The sequence below is a fragment of the Neocloeon triangulifer genome, unplaced genomic scaffold, assembly GCF_031216515.1.
Source record: "Neocloeon triangulifer isolate White Clay Creek 2 clone unplaced genomic scaffold, ASM3121651v1 ptg000015l, whole genome shotgun sequence".
Taxonomy (NCBI): domain Eukaryota; kingdom Metazoa; phylum Arthropoda; class Insecta; order Ephemeroptera; family Baetidae; genus Neocloeon; species Neocloeon triangulifer.
The window spans coordinates 409,806-422,973 of NW_026775557.1; the positions used below are offsets into that span (position 1 = coordinate 409,806).

Consider the following 13,168-nt stretch of genomic DNA (forward strand, 5'->3'; position numbering starts at 1 on the left):
TTGCGGCTGCCATGTTGAAATGTGATTAAAGTGGTCCAGGAAGGAGCGCGCGCGGTGCCGTATTTCGTCGGGTATTTTTCCAGTTTCATGTAAATTCGCGAGCACACACACCGTCTGTCGTTAGCAAAATGTCGAGGAACAAAAAGTCGCAGTCCGGCAAACCCTACGACTCTTCTCACGTGAGTATTCGTCGGCCAAGCCAAAGCGCGCGCGGTCTTGCACCTCTTGTCCGACGTGACCCTCGATTCGGCCTCGCCGTCGCCGAACCACCCTCAATTTCAACCAGTAAAATAATCGGAGCACGTGCTCGCCCCAATGCTGCTATTTCGCCGCAGAATTTGTGCCAGTTCGGCCGCCAAAGTTGCGAATCTCAAACTCCCGGCGCGGCTTCACGAGCGCGGGACTCTCGATCTCGCCGCAGACCCCCGTAACGATTTTTTTTGCCTTGGCACACGCGAATTTACATAAAAATAGATTTGTTTTCAAGCCGTTACGTCGACACTTGTGATTTCATCCTGGTTTTCTTTTAATTTTTGAAAAATGAAGATTTTTCTACGTTTAGGCATTACGAAGCAAATTTAAGAATTTTATGCTTCTCCAACATGCTTTCATTGCGCAACAGTTGGGATTATGATTTTTGAGCTTTCAGATAAGTTCGTTACTTTTTTTTTTTTTGAAAATTCTTCTCGTTTATTTCATAAACGTCACCAAACGCCCTCTAATTATCAAATTTCCACCCTCTTATTTTCCAAACACTCCTGAATTATTACATTGTTGGGAAAACTCAGCCAACAATAAATAAATATATTAAAAAAAATCCTTTATGCAAAGAATTTCCATCCCTATGTATTAAATGGAATTAAATGCAACCTAAAATGATCGAGAATTAAGAAATTCATTTTCCTGTGGTACATTTACAGCTACTTATTTAAAAAAATCATTTCATTCGTTTCAGTCTTTCGTCAAGAGAATGACACGCAGGGTGTCAGAGTACATTCCAAACAAATTATCGTCGTGGTTTTCCTCTTCAAACGAAGATGAGGCTGCGGTAAAAGACGAACAGAGTCGACATCAAGACCCTGCGCAGCAGCAGCAACAACAGCACTCGCCCCAGATGCAAGTCCCACCTGCCAAAAGGCAGAGAACTGAACTGAACACCCCAAGTTGGGTTGCGGAACCTGTACCCAGTACATCCAGCCTTCCAGGTATACATTTATAAATTTAATCTATTGGAAATAAAATTAATGAACAAAAAAGTATAAAATTTAAAAATGTTTTATTATTTTTTCCATTCTGGAAAAACTTTTAACCGTCGATTTTTCTCATTTTTCTAAATCTCTTGTGTTCCTTGCAGGGCCGAGCACATCAGCAAGTAGAGCAGTCCACGAGGCAGGCCCAAGTGGACACCAACAAAATGCCAAGTTTTCCCATAAGGACCTTTTCCCTACGTCCACTCCGATGCACCTCAACAGATACTTGGTGCCCACTTCGAGTGGTCTGGGAATCACAGGTATGGAACTACCAAGTTAATTCTGGCAGAGACACTAATTGATAATTTATTATTAGTAGATGAGGCATCCAACAGCAGCGAATCGACCAGTGGCTGCTCCTCCTTGATACCTCAAGAAAACCACATGGCTGAAGCGCCTCAAGACACATCATCAAAAAATACACAGCGAGGCAGTCAGCTGTACAGTCTGCGTGAGTTATGAACTGAATTTTGAATACACTATCAAATGGGTCGATAATAGATGAAATTTCAAGCAAAATTTTCAATTGCTTTTTGGTATAAGTACTTTTCTTTTTCAGTATTTGATCCCAACTCTGTTAATCCATCCAATGAAGTGAGCAAAATCACTCCGCAGCCTCCTGCACAAAGTAGGAGGCCAAATTTCGATCCGTCGCTGATACGATCTCCTTCGGTAAAATCTTGTCTCGTAACTGGCCTTGGAATTTAAATATTTTATTTTCAATTTATTCAGATTTGCAGTGGCAACAGGATAGATGTGACTAAATCACCGTTCTATAAAGGCAAAACATGCTATGGTGGAGCTTCAGCATACAGAAGATCGTCTGGAACGTTCCCTAGCTTCGTGAGTCCAAATAAAATTTTGTGTATCAAAATTAAAAATTTAATTTTGCAGCTGAACACATCCTTAGAACTTATGAATTCAACTGGGTCTTTGCGGAGCTCTTTGTCAGCCAGGGCGCCACTTAACCGGCACGGGGCCAATTTGAGCTTTTCTAGAATTGAGGTATAAAATCTTACTGTACGAAAAGTAATTTACTGACCACCACTGGCTTCTAGAATAACGTGTCTCGATCGCCGCAACTGAGCTCTTTAAGTCAGCGAATTTTGAGAGCAGCCGATGCTGCTAGTCCATTGAGCCAAAGTCTGGCAGGCAGGGAGGCGGGTAACCTGAAGAGAAGGATAGATACCATCTATGATTACACTCCACCTCAAAGACAACAGCACGGACCCCCAACCAAGTCGCTGAATGCACCAACTGTTAGGGACTTGCTGCAGAACAAGGTGCATAATAAAGTTGACATTGCAAGAAGTCTGACTCTGCCCAAATCAAAACCTGCGTGGAAAGACAACGTTCCTACCTACAGTTTGAGGTATTATTACTTTTTAGGATCATTCAAATGATTTTTGTTTTGACATAATAAATCCTCTAGGATACAACTAAATATGTTCAAAAAGCCCTAAATACTTTTTTGTTCATTGATTTTTTTTTTCAATTTCAGACAAGAGGAGAGTTTAAGTGCAAAACGATGCAACAAAATCAGAAGGAACCAAAATGACATAATTGAAGACCTCCCAGATGTGGTGGACTTGCCACAGATCTCCCTGCCATTAACCAGCCTGCCCTCTTTTGACTTTGCTCCGAAAGCTCCTTCTTCAAACGCTTTCTCTGTGGCACCTTCAGTGAACAAAAGTGATTTGCAAGTTTTCACCTTTTCATCACCTCTTGCTGTGGAACTTCTGCCTCCGAGACTCACTTCAACTGCCTCTCCTGTGACCCAGACGGCTTTAAGTTCTCCTTTCCAAATGAAAATGGTCTCTCCCAAGCCCATACCCGTTAAGCCTGCCACAGAAACAATTGGCAAAGATGCAAAAGACACTAAATTGGACAAGAAACCGTTGCCAGCTGGTTCTGGATTCGGCGACATGTTCAAAAAACCAGAGGGTTCCTGGGAATGCTCGGAGTGCATGGTAAACAACAAGGCAGAAGCAGCCAAGTGCATTTCGTGTAATACACCAAAAGTGGCCCCAAAAAAGCCTTCAGCACCTTTGCCTGCTGCTACCCCAGCAGCCCCTCTGCCATCCACAGGGTTCGGTTCTATTTTCAAGAAGGCTGAAGGCTCGTGGGACTGTTCAGTGTGTTTAGTCAACAACAAATCTGATGTCAACAAATGTGTATCTTGCGATTCGCCCAAGCTGGCAACTCAATCGGCTACGAGCCAATCTGCTCAGGTTGTGTCTAAACCCTTTTCAATGCCCTTAAAACCGTCAGGGTCTTGGGAGTGTCCTGATTGCATGTGCAACAATAAACCAGAGGCTCTCAATTGCCCAGCCTGCAATGCTGCCAAGCCTGGATCTTCCTCCACTCCAAGTGTTGCAGTTAACAGCTTTGGCGATATGTTCAAAAAACCTGCTGATAAGTGGTCTTGCCCAGTTTGCAAGGTTGACAATGGCAAAGATGCACCCAAGTGTTCATCTTCGTCGTGCAGCTATGAAAATCCCAACAAACCGAAAGCAAAGGCGAGTGAGGAGAACAAGCCAAAGTACAGCTTTGGGATGCCCAGCGGAAACGGAACAACCCCTGCCTTCACTGCACCCAAAGCTGACGATGCCAAGTCTCTTTTCACTTTTGGAGCGCCAAAAGATAAAGATGGAAATGCTGCACCATCCAAGGGCTTTGTCTTTGGTGAAACAAAAACGTCGGAAGAGGATAAGCCGAAGACTTTCACTTTTGGGATGCCTGCGGCCAAAGCAGCCGAAGAGCCCCCTAAAGTAGCCAGCCCTGTGAAACCTGCCCAAACCGCCGCCCCTACCATTTCAGTGCAGTTTGTCAACCCCCCTGCCACAACAGCACCCAAGCTGAAGCGCAAGGCGGATGCAGAAGAACCTTCGGGTGGTTTTATGTTCAACCAAAGCAGCCCAGCCAAGCTCAACTCGCTGCCCAAGGAAAACTCTCCTGCAGCTCCCCAGTTTGCAGGGCTCAAGTTCAGTCTACCCAAAGCGGCCGAAGAAAAAAAAGATGCAGAGCCGCCGGCTAAAAAGCCTGGACCATCATTCAATTTTTTGAGTGAGGAAGACGCGTCCACCACACCCAAGAAGACCGAGAACCTCTCCATATTCGCATCAAAGCCCTCTGCTTTCTCGCAACCGTCGTCGACCAACACTCCTCTCTTTGGATTTCCTAGCCAGGCGGAGCAGGCTGCAACCAAGAAAAATGAACCGAAACCTTCAGGAAATCCTCAGATGTTCCAATTTTCTGGTCCAACTAAAGAGTCTGCATTCGGAGCTCTGGCCGCAAAGAAGACCACCTTCCCCATCAGCGTTACAGACTCTCCAAAATCGTTTGCTTTCGGCACAAATGACACCACTCCAGTCTTTGGAGTAAAGTCTCCGGAACCTTTTGGGTCAAAAGCTCCTGAACCGGTGGCCATGTTTGGTGCTAAGGAGGCGCCGTTGCTTTTCAATTCTAAACCCTCGGAAGGGTTTGGATCGAAAACGACAGAAATCGTTCCGTTTGGGAGCAAACCGCTCGAAGCAGTTCCTTCGATAACCGCGTTCAAACCTACTGGAGTGCCTGCATCGCCCTTCGGAGGAAGCCCTGCGACGACGACGCCAGCAACCTTTGGCTCTTTTGCCTCAAGCAGTCCTGCACCTTCCGCTTCCTCTGACTTTGGTGCCAGCAACCCTCTGCTCTTTGGCCAAGCGACTACTTCAGTGCCTGTTTTTGGCACTCCTGCTGCTCAGACCGCGACGCCCCCGTCGTTCGGCCATCCAGCCCCAACCTTTCAGATGAACCAACCAGTCGCCCCTGCAGGTGGATTTAGTTTCGGCGCCAACACTGGCACTCCAACTGCCACAAACAACAACATGTTTGCCTTTGGCAAGGACAAACCTGCAACTCCCTTTGGCTCCAACACGCTGATGGCACCGAAACCGGCCGAACCCAACTTGTTTGGCGGCCAAGCGGCCGCCCCAACTCCTTTTGCCACGCCGAGCATGGGGACTCCTGCTTTTGGCTCGACGCAGCCTGCAGGCGGCTTCAACTTCTCCATGAATGCACCGCCTGCCTACCCTGGCGCTGCTCAGCCTCAGCAGGTATGAATTTTATTTAAACTATTCAAATTTTTAAAGCCAATGGCACTTGGCACTCTGGTTTTCTTTTTATTATTAATTACATAATTAAAGAATTTTGATAGTAATATTTTTTAACTAATTTGTTAATTTTTCCTGCTTATCTTTTTCAGGCAAATGCTGGTCCCGTTGGAGGTTTCCAATTCAACGCCAATCAGCAAGTTCCTCAGTTCAACCCTGAGATAAGACCATCCTTCAACTTCACAGGAAGCATGGGGCCAACTGCTTTTAGGTTAGTAGAAAATCTTTCTCGATACTAATTTGCTATTGATAGTTTTAATCATTACTTTGTTGGATTTAATTGGTGATTTTAATTGTTACAGTGCCACTCACACGCCCTCGACTCCGAATCCGAACGCGCAAATGCAGGCTCGAAAAATACGCAAAGCAACGCGACGATTTCAACCACGATAAATGATGGACACGTTTTCTTTTCTTTTCTATTGTGTACATTAAATGTTAAATATTTGAACTATAAATTGCGATAAATTGCATATAAATACAAAAAGAAAGGTAAATTTTACATCAAGTATGTCATATTTTATTTAACATACACCAATAGATACTCCAATAATATAAGACTTAGATTTTCTAGAGATTTTTCTTTTTTTGTCAAATAAAAGCTGAATGTCCGCAACAAAAATTTAAAAATAACGTCAATTTCAGAGCCCCTTGAATTTGTTAAAAAAAGATTGTGGTTTCTTGACTTTCTTGAAGTCATCATTCTTGAACAGACATTGTGACGTCATTCTCCGATAGTGGGGCGTGACCCTACTTGCGTGGACGATGCTAGGAGGCAGAGCTAGGAGGTGCAACGGAGCTCAACAGTCAACACGACGTCTGCTCTGAAGCAAGAGAGCAGCCTTCCAGCTTTGACGAGAGCCACAACCACAGAAAGATAAGAAGAGCGAAACGCTGCGTGTGGTCATTTTGAGAGGAGCCACGCCAAAAGTTGCTAGTTTTCGTTCTTGTGCGGGATCTAGAAGGTCGGCATTTTCATAATCTCTGCATTTTAACATTAATTCCTGTCGCTTTCACCTTCGCCCTCAAGTTTATCATTCCATATGACTCAGATTCTTGTGATTTCGAATTATCAAATCTCTTTCCGCCTTCATATATCCTTTGTCAGCAATCTTTGGATTTTTCAAATAATGCTTCCCATGCTGAGCTAACCCTGCGCTGGGTGAATGCAAATTCAATTGAAAATTTTTCTCGGCAGGCGGTCCATTTGTTTTCAACACATTCAATTTAAAAGGAGGCTTTTCTGTCAACAAAATAGTTGTTCGGAATTACTGGTGCATCTCTTTTGTGCTCTTGAGTCTGCAACTCGTCAGTCAACTGTCTCCGTTTTTCTTGACCCACATCGATGCCCCGATCAATTGGTTTGCAGCCGCACACTTGATACTTTCCGAGAGCATCTCTTACACCATATTTCATTTATAATGATAATTCAAGAATCAAGAAAATTAAACATCTAAGCCTGGCGGATACGCCCACTTATGTCGCCAGCAAGACTCTAATTGAGATCACTTACAATTTCTTTGTGTCCGCAATTTGCCCATGAATTTCAATGTAAACGTGGGCGTGATAATAATGAGCAATTTTATTAACCAAGACAAATTTAGCAAGCCCTAAATCAATTAAGTTTTGCCTTGAAAAAACTTAATATTTTATTTAAAGAATTTCTATGTTTCATTATAAAAATTTTAAATTTTTGCCAATTTGGTTAATTGCGTTAATTGTTATTTTTATCTTCACAGAGCCTCCAGAAGCCATGTTCAGCTTCCTGAAGAATGACAAAAGTAAAACGACTGATGTCTATGAGACGGTGGTTGAGGGTCTCAAGCAGATCTACAAACAAAAGCTGCTGCCCCTTGAGAGCTACTACCAGTTCCATGAGTTCCACTCGCCCAAGCTTGACGACCCTGACTTTGATGCCAAGCCCATGATCCTGCTCGTTGGGCAGTACTCGACGGGCAAAACCACCTTCATCAAGTATCTGCTCGAGAGTGATTTTCCTGGCATTCGGATTGGTCCGGAGCCAACCACGGATAGTTTTATTGCCGTTATGCATGGTAACTATTTCTATATATTATTTTTATACAGCAAAATATTTTGTTATATTTGGGATTTGAATTTTTAATTAAATTAAATTATGTCTGTTTCAGGTGACAACTCAGGCGTCATTCCTGGAAATGCGCTTGTTGTTGATCCTAAAAAGCAGTTCCGTCCCCTCAGCAAATTTGGAAACGCTTTCCTCAACAGGTTCCAGTGTTCCCAGTTGGACAGTGCTGTTTTGAGAGGAATCTCCATTGTCGACACACCAGGCATTCTCTCTGGAGAAAAGCAACGAACTGATAGAGGGTGAGAAATAGTGCGATTTTTTTATAAATAAAATTTTAATCGTGTTTTTAGTTATGATTTCACTGGTGTCCTCGAGTGGTTTGCTGAGAGGGTGGACCGAATCATTCTTCTTTTTGATGCACACAAATTGGACATCTCGGACGAATTTCGTCGCAGCATCGAAGCACTAAGAGGGCACGACGACAAAATCCGGATTGTGCTCAACAAGGCTGACATGGTCGACCACCAGCAACTGATGCGGGTCTACGGTGCCCTCATGTGGAGCCTTGGAAAAGTCCTGAACACTCCTGAAGTGGCCCGAGTTTACATTGGCTCCTTTTGGGATCAACCTCTACGATATGATGTCAATAGAAGGTTATTTGAAGATGAGGAGCAGGACTTGTTTAAAGACTTGACATCACTGCCTAAAAATGCAGCCCTCAGGAAGCTCAACGACCTCATCAAGCGAGCAAGACTTGCAAAGGTTATTTTTAAAAGTCGATCGTTTTTAAATTCTATAATATTTAAAAAGGAAGTGACAAGCATATTTTTCTTTAGTTGCGTATACAGCGCTATTTTGGATAAGATATCTTGCTGGTGTTTCCCAATTTATCTATTGTTTTTTACATGGGTTTTCCAGGTTCACGCCTTTATTATTTCTCAACTGAAGAGCGACATGCCTAGCATGTTTGGCAAGGATGGCAAGAAGAAGGAGCTGATCAAAAATCTTGGCAATGTTTATGAGACAATTCAAAAGCAGTATAGCATTTCTAGAGGAGACCTCCCTGATTTGAAGAAAATGCAGGTGTGTTTTCAACACTGGAATGTGTTACAACAAACTTGTTAAATGAAAAATTCATTTTAGGACATGCTGCAAAACCAAGACTTTACCAAGTTCCACTCTATGAGGCCAGCCTTGATAGATGCGGTTGACAAAATGCTGGCGCAAGATATCGCTCCATTGATGGGCCTTATTACCAAAGAAGAGGCTGAGAACCCAATCGAACCTGTAGTTAGAGGTATGTTTCTGAAAAGCTGCAAATTTAGTGGTTGTAACTCAATCGGACTAATATTTAGTGGTATTCCCATAATATTAAATCAAATTTGCTACTTAAAAGTAATTTGTAAAACCTGGTCGTAAACTTGACTCAATCTTAAATTTGGACATGATATAGACGTAACCTTAGACAAATAATATGCTTTGTTGTGCAGGAGGTGCCTTCCACAATGTAGAAGACACAGAAAGTCCTTTTGGCTACAAGAAGGGTGAAGGTATTGATGAAGGCGCCGGAGATCATGAGTGGGTTGCGGCAAAGCTTCGATTCAAAACGGACTCTGTTTTTGATACGTTGGGGCCCGTCGATGGAAAAATTACGGGCGCAGGTTTGTTTTCAAAAACATTTTTTTAATATTAAACAGTAATTTATTGTAATCTTTTCAGCTGCAAAGTCAGAGATGATAAAATCAAAATTGCCCAACACAGTTCTGGGAAAAATCTGGAAGTTGGCCGATGTAGATAAGGATGGTATGATGGATCCTGATGAGTTTGCTCTGGCCATGCACCTGATCAACGTCAAGCTGGACGGCCACGATTTGCCTACAGAGCTGCCAGCTCACTTGGTGCCTCCCAGCAAAAGAGAATATTGAAGAAACAAAAAAAAAATCATCTTTTAAGTGGGTAATAAGATAAACATGATCAAGGTGGACAGTTCATGGAAAAGTATTTTCAATGTTTTTTGTTCATATCATAAAAAAAGTTGTTTTCGTTTGTCAATTTTTTGAGTCTCCTGTGATATTCGGAACTAACAACAAATGTTTATACTTGCAATTTCAACTACCAGCCACCGGCATTTCAATCCGTGTTCTTCATAATGTCCAAATTTTTTACCAACTCATCTAATCGTATCATCAGAGTTATTCAACATATTTTTGAAATTGGATTTTTATAGATGGTCTAAAGAAAAGCAACGCTAGAATTTTATCTTATCCTTATATCTCCTAATTTATCCTATATCTAGATCACTCTTCATTAGTCTTCTAGATCTCCCTTTCATTTGCAAATAACTTTTTCTTTAAGTTTACTTTGCGTCTCCCTACAGCGGAATATAAGAAAATGTACATTTTGTACACACCTATTAACCTATGCACTCCACCTATGTAACTATGCTAAAGTTTAAGAATGTATTAAATAAAATACAAATTGTATGCAAAGTCAATAATTGAATTTATAATGAAACTATTATTCAATATGTAACCCATGTAACCTAAAATATGTCATTTTCTTAAAACTTATCAGGATAACTTTCAATTTCCTTATTCAGCCTCTTGTTAACAACTTCAAGGAGCATGTTATCGTTCTGGGGCAGATTATAGCTCAAGTAAATTGGCTTGTTGAGCTTCTTGCAAAGTCTCTTTGTCAACACTGAGGAGGGAGTCAAAAGGTTGCCCATGAGCCTCGCAGAAGTTATTTCGGCTGGTGGTACAACCATGGCCAAGTTGAGGTCATTGAAGCACTTTTCATCACTACTGCCGATCCACAAAAAGACGCTGTTTTTCAGTTTCAAAACTTGAAAGGAGACAGCAATGGAGGTGAGCTCATCCGAAAAGGTGTGCATGCTCAAAAGATTCATCACGTCTACAGCCATAACGTTCTAGATGTACAAGAACAAAGATTTTAAAGTAATCTTGTAGCATTGAGCATAAAAATAAATAATGATACCTGTGGTTTCTTGGAATTCTAAATTAAAATTTGCCGGCCGGTCCTATTTAAAAAGCTTTGAAAATCGAAACGAGTCAAACGAGATGACTTGTTTTGTTTATTTTCTTACGTGAACCACGCCCCCTCAGTTACCATGGTTACGCCCCCATTTAGGTGGAGTCAGGTGAGGCGACAGCTCTTTTTTAAGTGGAATTGGAAACTGGACGAGAGCAGCAGGGAGTTGTCGACACATGACTAATTAAGTGATTTCGTCGGATAATTGCCTGCTTTGGTGAGTTATCTGTGGTTTGCCGCAAAGTGCTAAATTTGCCGGCGGTCGCGACACCGAAGTCGCGACGCATCGCAGCTTTTTTGACCTCTAAATCGATTCTCTCGACTTGCAGAGGACATCGTCGGCGTTGTGTGCACCGTGAGTTCCGTTTTCTAGTGCTGCCTTCGGTACATAGATGTAAATCACCATCCGCAACAACACCTGCAACCCACTCTGCGCTTACATATATCATATACATACATACCTTTGAAGAAGCAGTGCTCCTTCCGTGCAGGTTTTTATATTAATTGAAAACCTGTTCAGATAATTGAGGTAATTTTTTATTTCTATTTTTTATGTGCACAAGAGCGTGTCAGAATTAATTAATTATGTATGTGTGTTGATGAGTCACTCTAGTGTGCGTGTCAATGAAAAATAAAAATCTGAAATCTTAGTTTTATTGTCATTTGATATAACTAAAATGATTAATATATTGTTCTTTTTTCAGCATTTCTCTCTGTGATATCTAGTGCATTTCCACTCTTGGCATTATTAAATAAAAAAATAAGCAAAGAAAATGAGCAGTGAAACTCCTACCGTGGTCATCGTAAAAGATGAGTCCGAGTTGGTCACCAAGCTGGCATCGGTCATTGAAGAGGCAGCCAACAAGGCCATCGAGAGTGAAGAACTGTTCAAAATTGGACTGTCCGGTAGAAATTTAATGTTGAGAAAAAAAAGTTTGCTAATTTTTCTCATCATAGGCGGCTCTATGATCAAGTTCCTGGAGAAGGGCCTGCCTGGCCTGACCACTGACTGGTCCAAGTGGCGCCTCTTCTTCTGTGATGAACGCATCGTGCCCGAGGAGAGTTCTGACTCGACATTTGGTGCCTACAAAGCGGCGCTCATTGGCAAGGTGCCCATTACTGAGGACCAGTTTATATCTGTCAACACTGACCTTACAGGTAAAATTTTTGTTTAACAATTAAAAATATAATCACCATTTTGTTCAGTATTTAAATAAGTTTTGGAAATTTTCCTATCAAAAACTCACCTTTCTAATTAAATAAAAAAGTTTTTAAAATAACGAAATTTATTTGTGGTCAGCTGAGGCCGCAGCCAAAGACTACATCCAAAAAATGGCTGTGCACTTCCCACCAGACTGCTTGCCCAAGTTCCACATTCTGCTGCTCGGCGTCGGTCCGGACGGCCACACATGCTCCCTCTTCCCAGATCACAGTCTACTGGAGGAAACCTCAGTGTGGGTTGCTCCGATTACCAACTCGCCGAAACCACCCCCAGCTCGCATCACCCTCACCTTCCCTGTGCTGAACAACGCCGAGTGCTGCGTCTTTGCCATGGCCGGAGCCGGGAAAGCCGAAATGGTCAAGGTCAGTGCCCAAGCTTTATTGTTACAATTGTAGGGATAGAAATGTTCCAAATATAATATAAATAATTTGTAATGTTTATGTTTTGTTAGTTAAAGTCAGATGTGAAGGTTAGTGATAAGATAATTTTGCAAGCAAACAAAAATATTATTGACTACTGATTTGCAATTATCCAAAAGTATTATGAAAAAAAGAAGAAGAAAATATTATACAAAAAAATCAATAAAAAAAATCATTATTTTTTGTTTAATCATTTTTAAAAGAATGCAACGAATTTATAAATTTTTATGCCAACTTGAGCTACATAAAATTAACAATTCAACTATCAATTTTGTCAATTATTTTTTAATTAATAATTCTGTGAAATTTACTTGTAATAATTCTGGATTTTTATTATTTTCAGAGGATATTGGTGGACAAAGAGAATCTGCCTGCAGGCAGGGTGCAGCCTGAGGGCACTTGCCTCTGGATCGTAGACGAAGCTGCGGGTGCACACTTGGATAAGTAGATGGCAAGCAACTTTAGTTGTTTGTTTTTGTGCTGTTGGCCCACTCTGGCCTAATTGAAGCAGGTGATATATGAAAAGGATCTTAACTCGTTAAATTTCCTCATATTTTTGAAGTCGCGGTTTTGCTTAAAACAATTACTCTGAGTCAGTCAGTCCACTCCTAATAGCGTTCTCTTTGTTAGTTTTTACAATTACCTTTAATTTACACGCATTTTCCGGCAAAGCTGGTTTGTGAATAGAAAAAAATGAGAACGGATGCGACAGCGTGGGAGTTTAAATAATATCTTTGCTGTCATGTAATCTTAATCGTCGGCAGCCCAAATATCAATCAGTCTTTACAACAACTAGTATAGCTTTGACGGGCTGCTGCTTGTGCTTTGACGTTTTCCCTCAAGGAGGTGCTGAACTGAAAATATTGAAGGAGACTCTGTATTGAAAAACTTAAGCATGGAACCACCATTTTAATTAAAGAAAAAAATAAAGCAATTGATTAGTTTTTAGGAAAACCAGGCAATTTGATCGAATTCGGAAATCATTTTTTTTTTTATCAAGTTATTTTTTTTTGTCAATTTTATGTGAAAAA

At 41.6% G+C, this 13,168-nt stretch overlaps 4 protein-coding genes across 6 annotated transcripts; 3 read left to right on the plus strand and 1 right to left on the minus strand.

Annotated features, from left to right (window-relative positions):
• LOC132202733 (nuclear pore complex protein Nup153) lies at window positions 1-5,910 on the plus strand. Of its 2 annotated transcripts, none has more exons than XM_059629849.1 (11): window positions 1-179; window positions 956-1,205; window positions 1,355-1,510; window positions 1,567-1,701; window positions 1,810-1,922; window positions 1,983-2,093; window positions 2,145-2,255; window positions 2,309-2,622; window positions 2,752-5,344; window positions 5,494-5,612; window positions 5,704-5,910. In XM_059629849.1, the coding sequence occupies exons 1-11, from the start codon at window positions 129-131 to the stop codon at window positions 5,792-5,794; spliced, it is 4,044 nt and encodes a 1,347-aa protein (XP_059485832.1). In that variant the 5' UTR covers window positions 1-128; the 3' UTR covers window positions 5,795-5,910. The 2 variants fall into 2 exon arrangements, with proteins under 2 accessions (XP_059485832.1, XP_059485834.1); XM_059629851.1 differs by having other exon boundaries at window positions 1,570-1,701.
• Window positions 5,911-6,181: 271 nt separating this feature from the next.
• LOC132202735 (EH domain-containing protein 3) lies at window positions 6,182-9,416 on the plus strand. 2 transcript variants are annotated; one of them, XM_059629854.1, is made up of 9 exons: window positions 6,182-6,366; window positions 6,600-6,762; window positions 7,141-7,455; window positions 7,549-7,744; window positions 7,796-8,207; window positions 8,364-8,528; window positions 8,589-8,742; window positions 8,936-9,106; window positions 9,165-9,416. In XM_059629854.1, exons 2-9 carry the CDS (start codon window positions 6,747-6,749, stop codon window positions 9,368-9,370), a joined length of 1,635 nt encoding a protein of 544 aa, XP_059485837.1. In that variant the 5' UTR covers window positions 6,182-6,366; window positions 6,600-6,746; the 3' UTR covers window positions 9,371-9,416. The 2 variants fall into 2 exon arrangements, with proteins under 2 accessions (XP_059485837.1, XP_059485838.1); XM_059629855.1 differs by lacking the exon at window positions 6,600-6,762 and having other exon boundaries at window positions 6,183-6,366.
• Window positions 9,417-10,005: 589 nt separating this feature from the next.
• LOC132202599 (proteasome assembly chaperone 4-like) lies at window positions 10,006-10,368 on the minus strand. Its single transcript, XM_059629603.1, has one exon. It carries the CDS (start codon window positions 10,366-10,368, stop codon window positions 10,006-10,008), a length of 363 nt encoding a protein of 120 aa, XP_059485586.1.
• Window positions 10,369-10,560: 192 nt separating this feature from the next.
• LOC132202736 (6-phosphogluconolactonase) lies at window positions 10,561-13,130 on the plus strand. Its single transcript, XM_059629856.1, has 6 exons — window positions 10,561-10,713; window positions 10,826-11,025; window positions 11,201-11,402; window positions 11,454-11,654; window positions 11,797-12,080; window positions 12,481-13,130. Exons 3-6 carry the CDS (start codon window positions 11,270-11,272, stop codon window positions 12,583-12,585), a joined length of 723 nt encoding a protein of 240 aa, XP_059485839.1. The 5' UTR covers window positions 10,561-10,713; window positions 10,826-11,025; window positions 11,201-11,269; the 3' UTR covers window positions 12,586-13,130.
• The last annotated feature ends 38 nt before the right edge of the window (window positions 13,131-13,168 follow it).

Coding starts and splice junctions, on each gene's coding strand:
- LOC132202599 (XM_059629603.1), bottom strand. CDS start 10,368: ATGGCTGTAGACGTGATGAATCTTTTGAGCATGCACACCTTTTCGGAT.
- LOC132202735 (XM_059629854.1), top strand. Junction 7,456..7,548: donor TTTTATTGCCGTTATGCATG/GTAACTATTTCT, acceptor TGTCTGTTTCAG/GTGACAACTCAGGCGTCATT. Junction 9,107..9,164: donor TGGAAAAATTACGGGCGCAG/GTTTGTTTTCAA, acceptor TAATCTTTTCAG/CTGCAAAGTCAGAGATGATA.
- LOC132202736 (XM_059629856.1), top strand. CDS start 11,270: ATGAGCAGTGAAACTCCTACCGTGGTCATCGTAAAAGATGAGTCCGAG. Junction 11,403..11,453: donor GTTCAAAATTGGACTGTCCG/GTAGAAATTTAA, acceptor TTCTCATCATAG/GCGGCTCTATGATCAAGTTC. Junction 11,655..11,796: donor TGTCAACACTGACCTTACAG/GTAAAATTTTTG, acceptor ATTTGTGGTCAG/CTGAGGCCGCAGCCAAAGAC.
- LOC132202733 (XM_059629849.1), top strand. CDS start 129: ATGTCGAGGAACAAAAAGTCGCAGTCCGGCAAACCCTACGACTCTTCT. Junction 1,511..1,566: donor GAGTGGTCTGGGAATCACAG/GTATGGAACTAC, acceptor ATTTATTATTAG/TAGATGAGGCATCCAACAGC. Junction 2,623..2,751: donor GTTCCTACCTACAGTTTGAG/GTATTATTACTT, acceptor TTTCAATTTCAG/ACAAGAGGAGAGTTTAAGTG.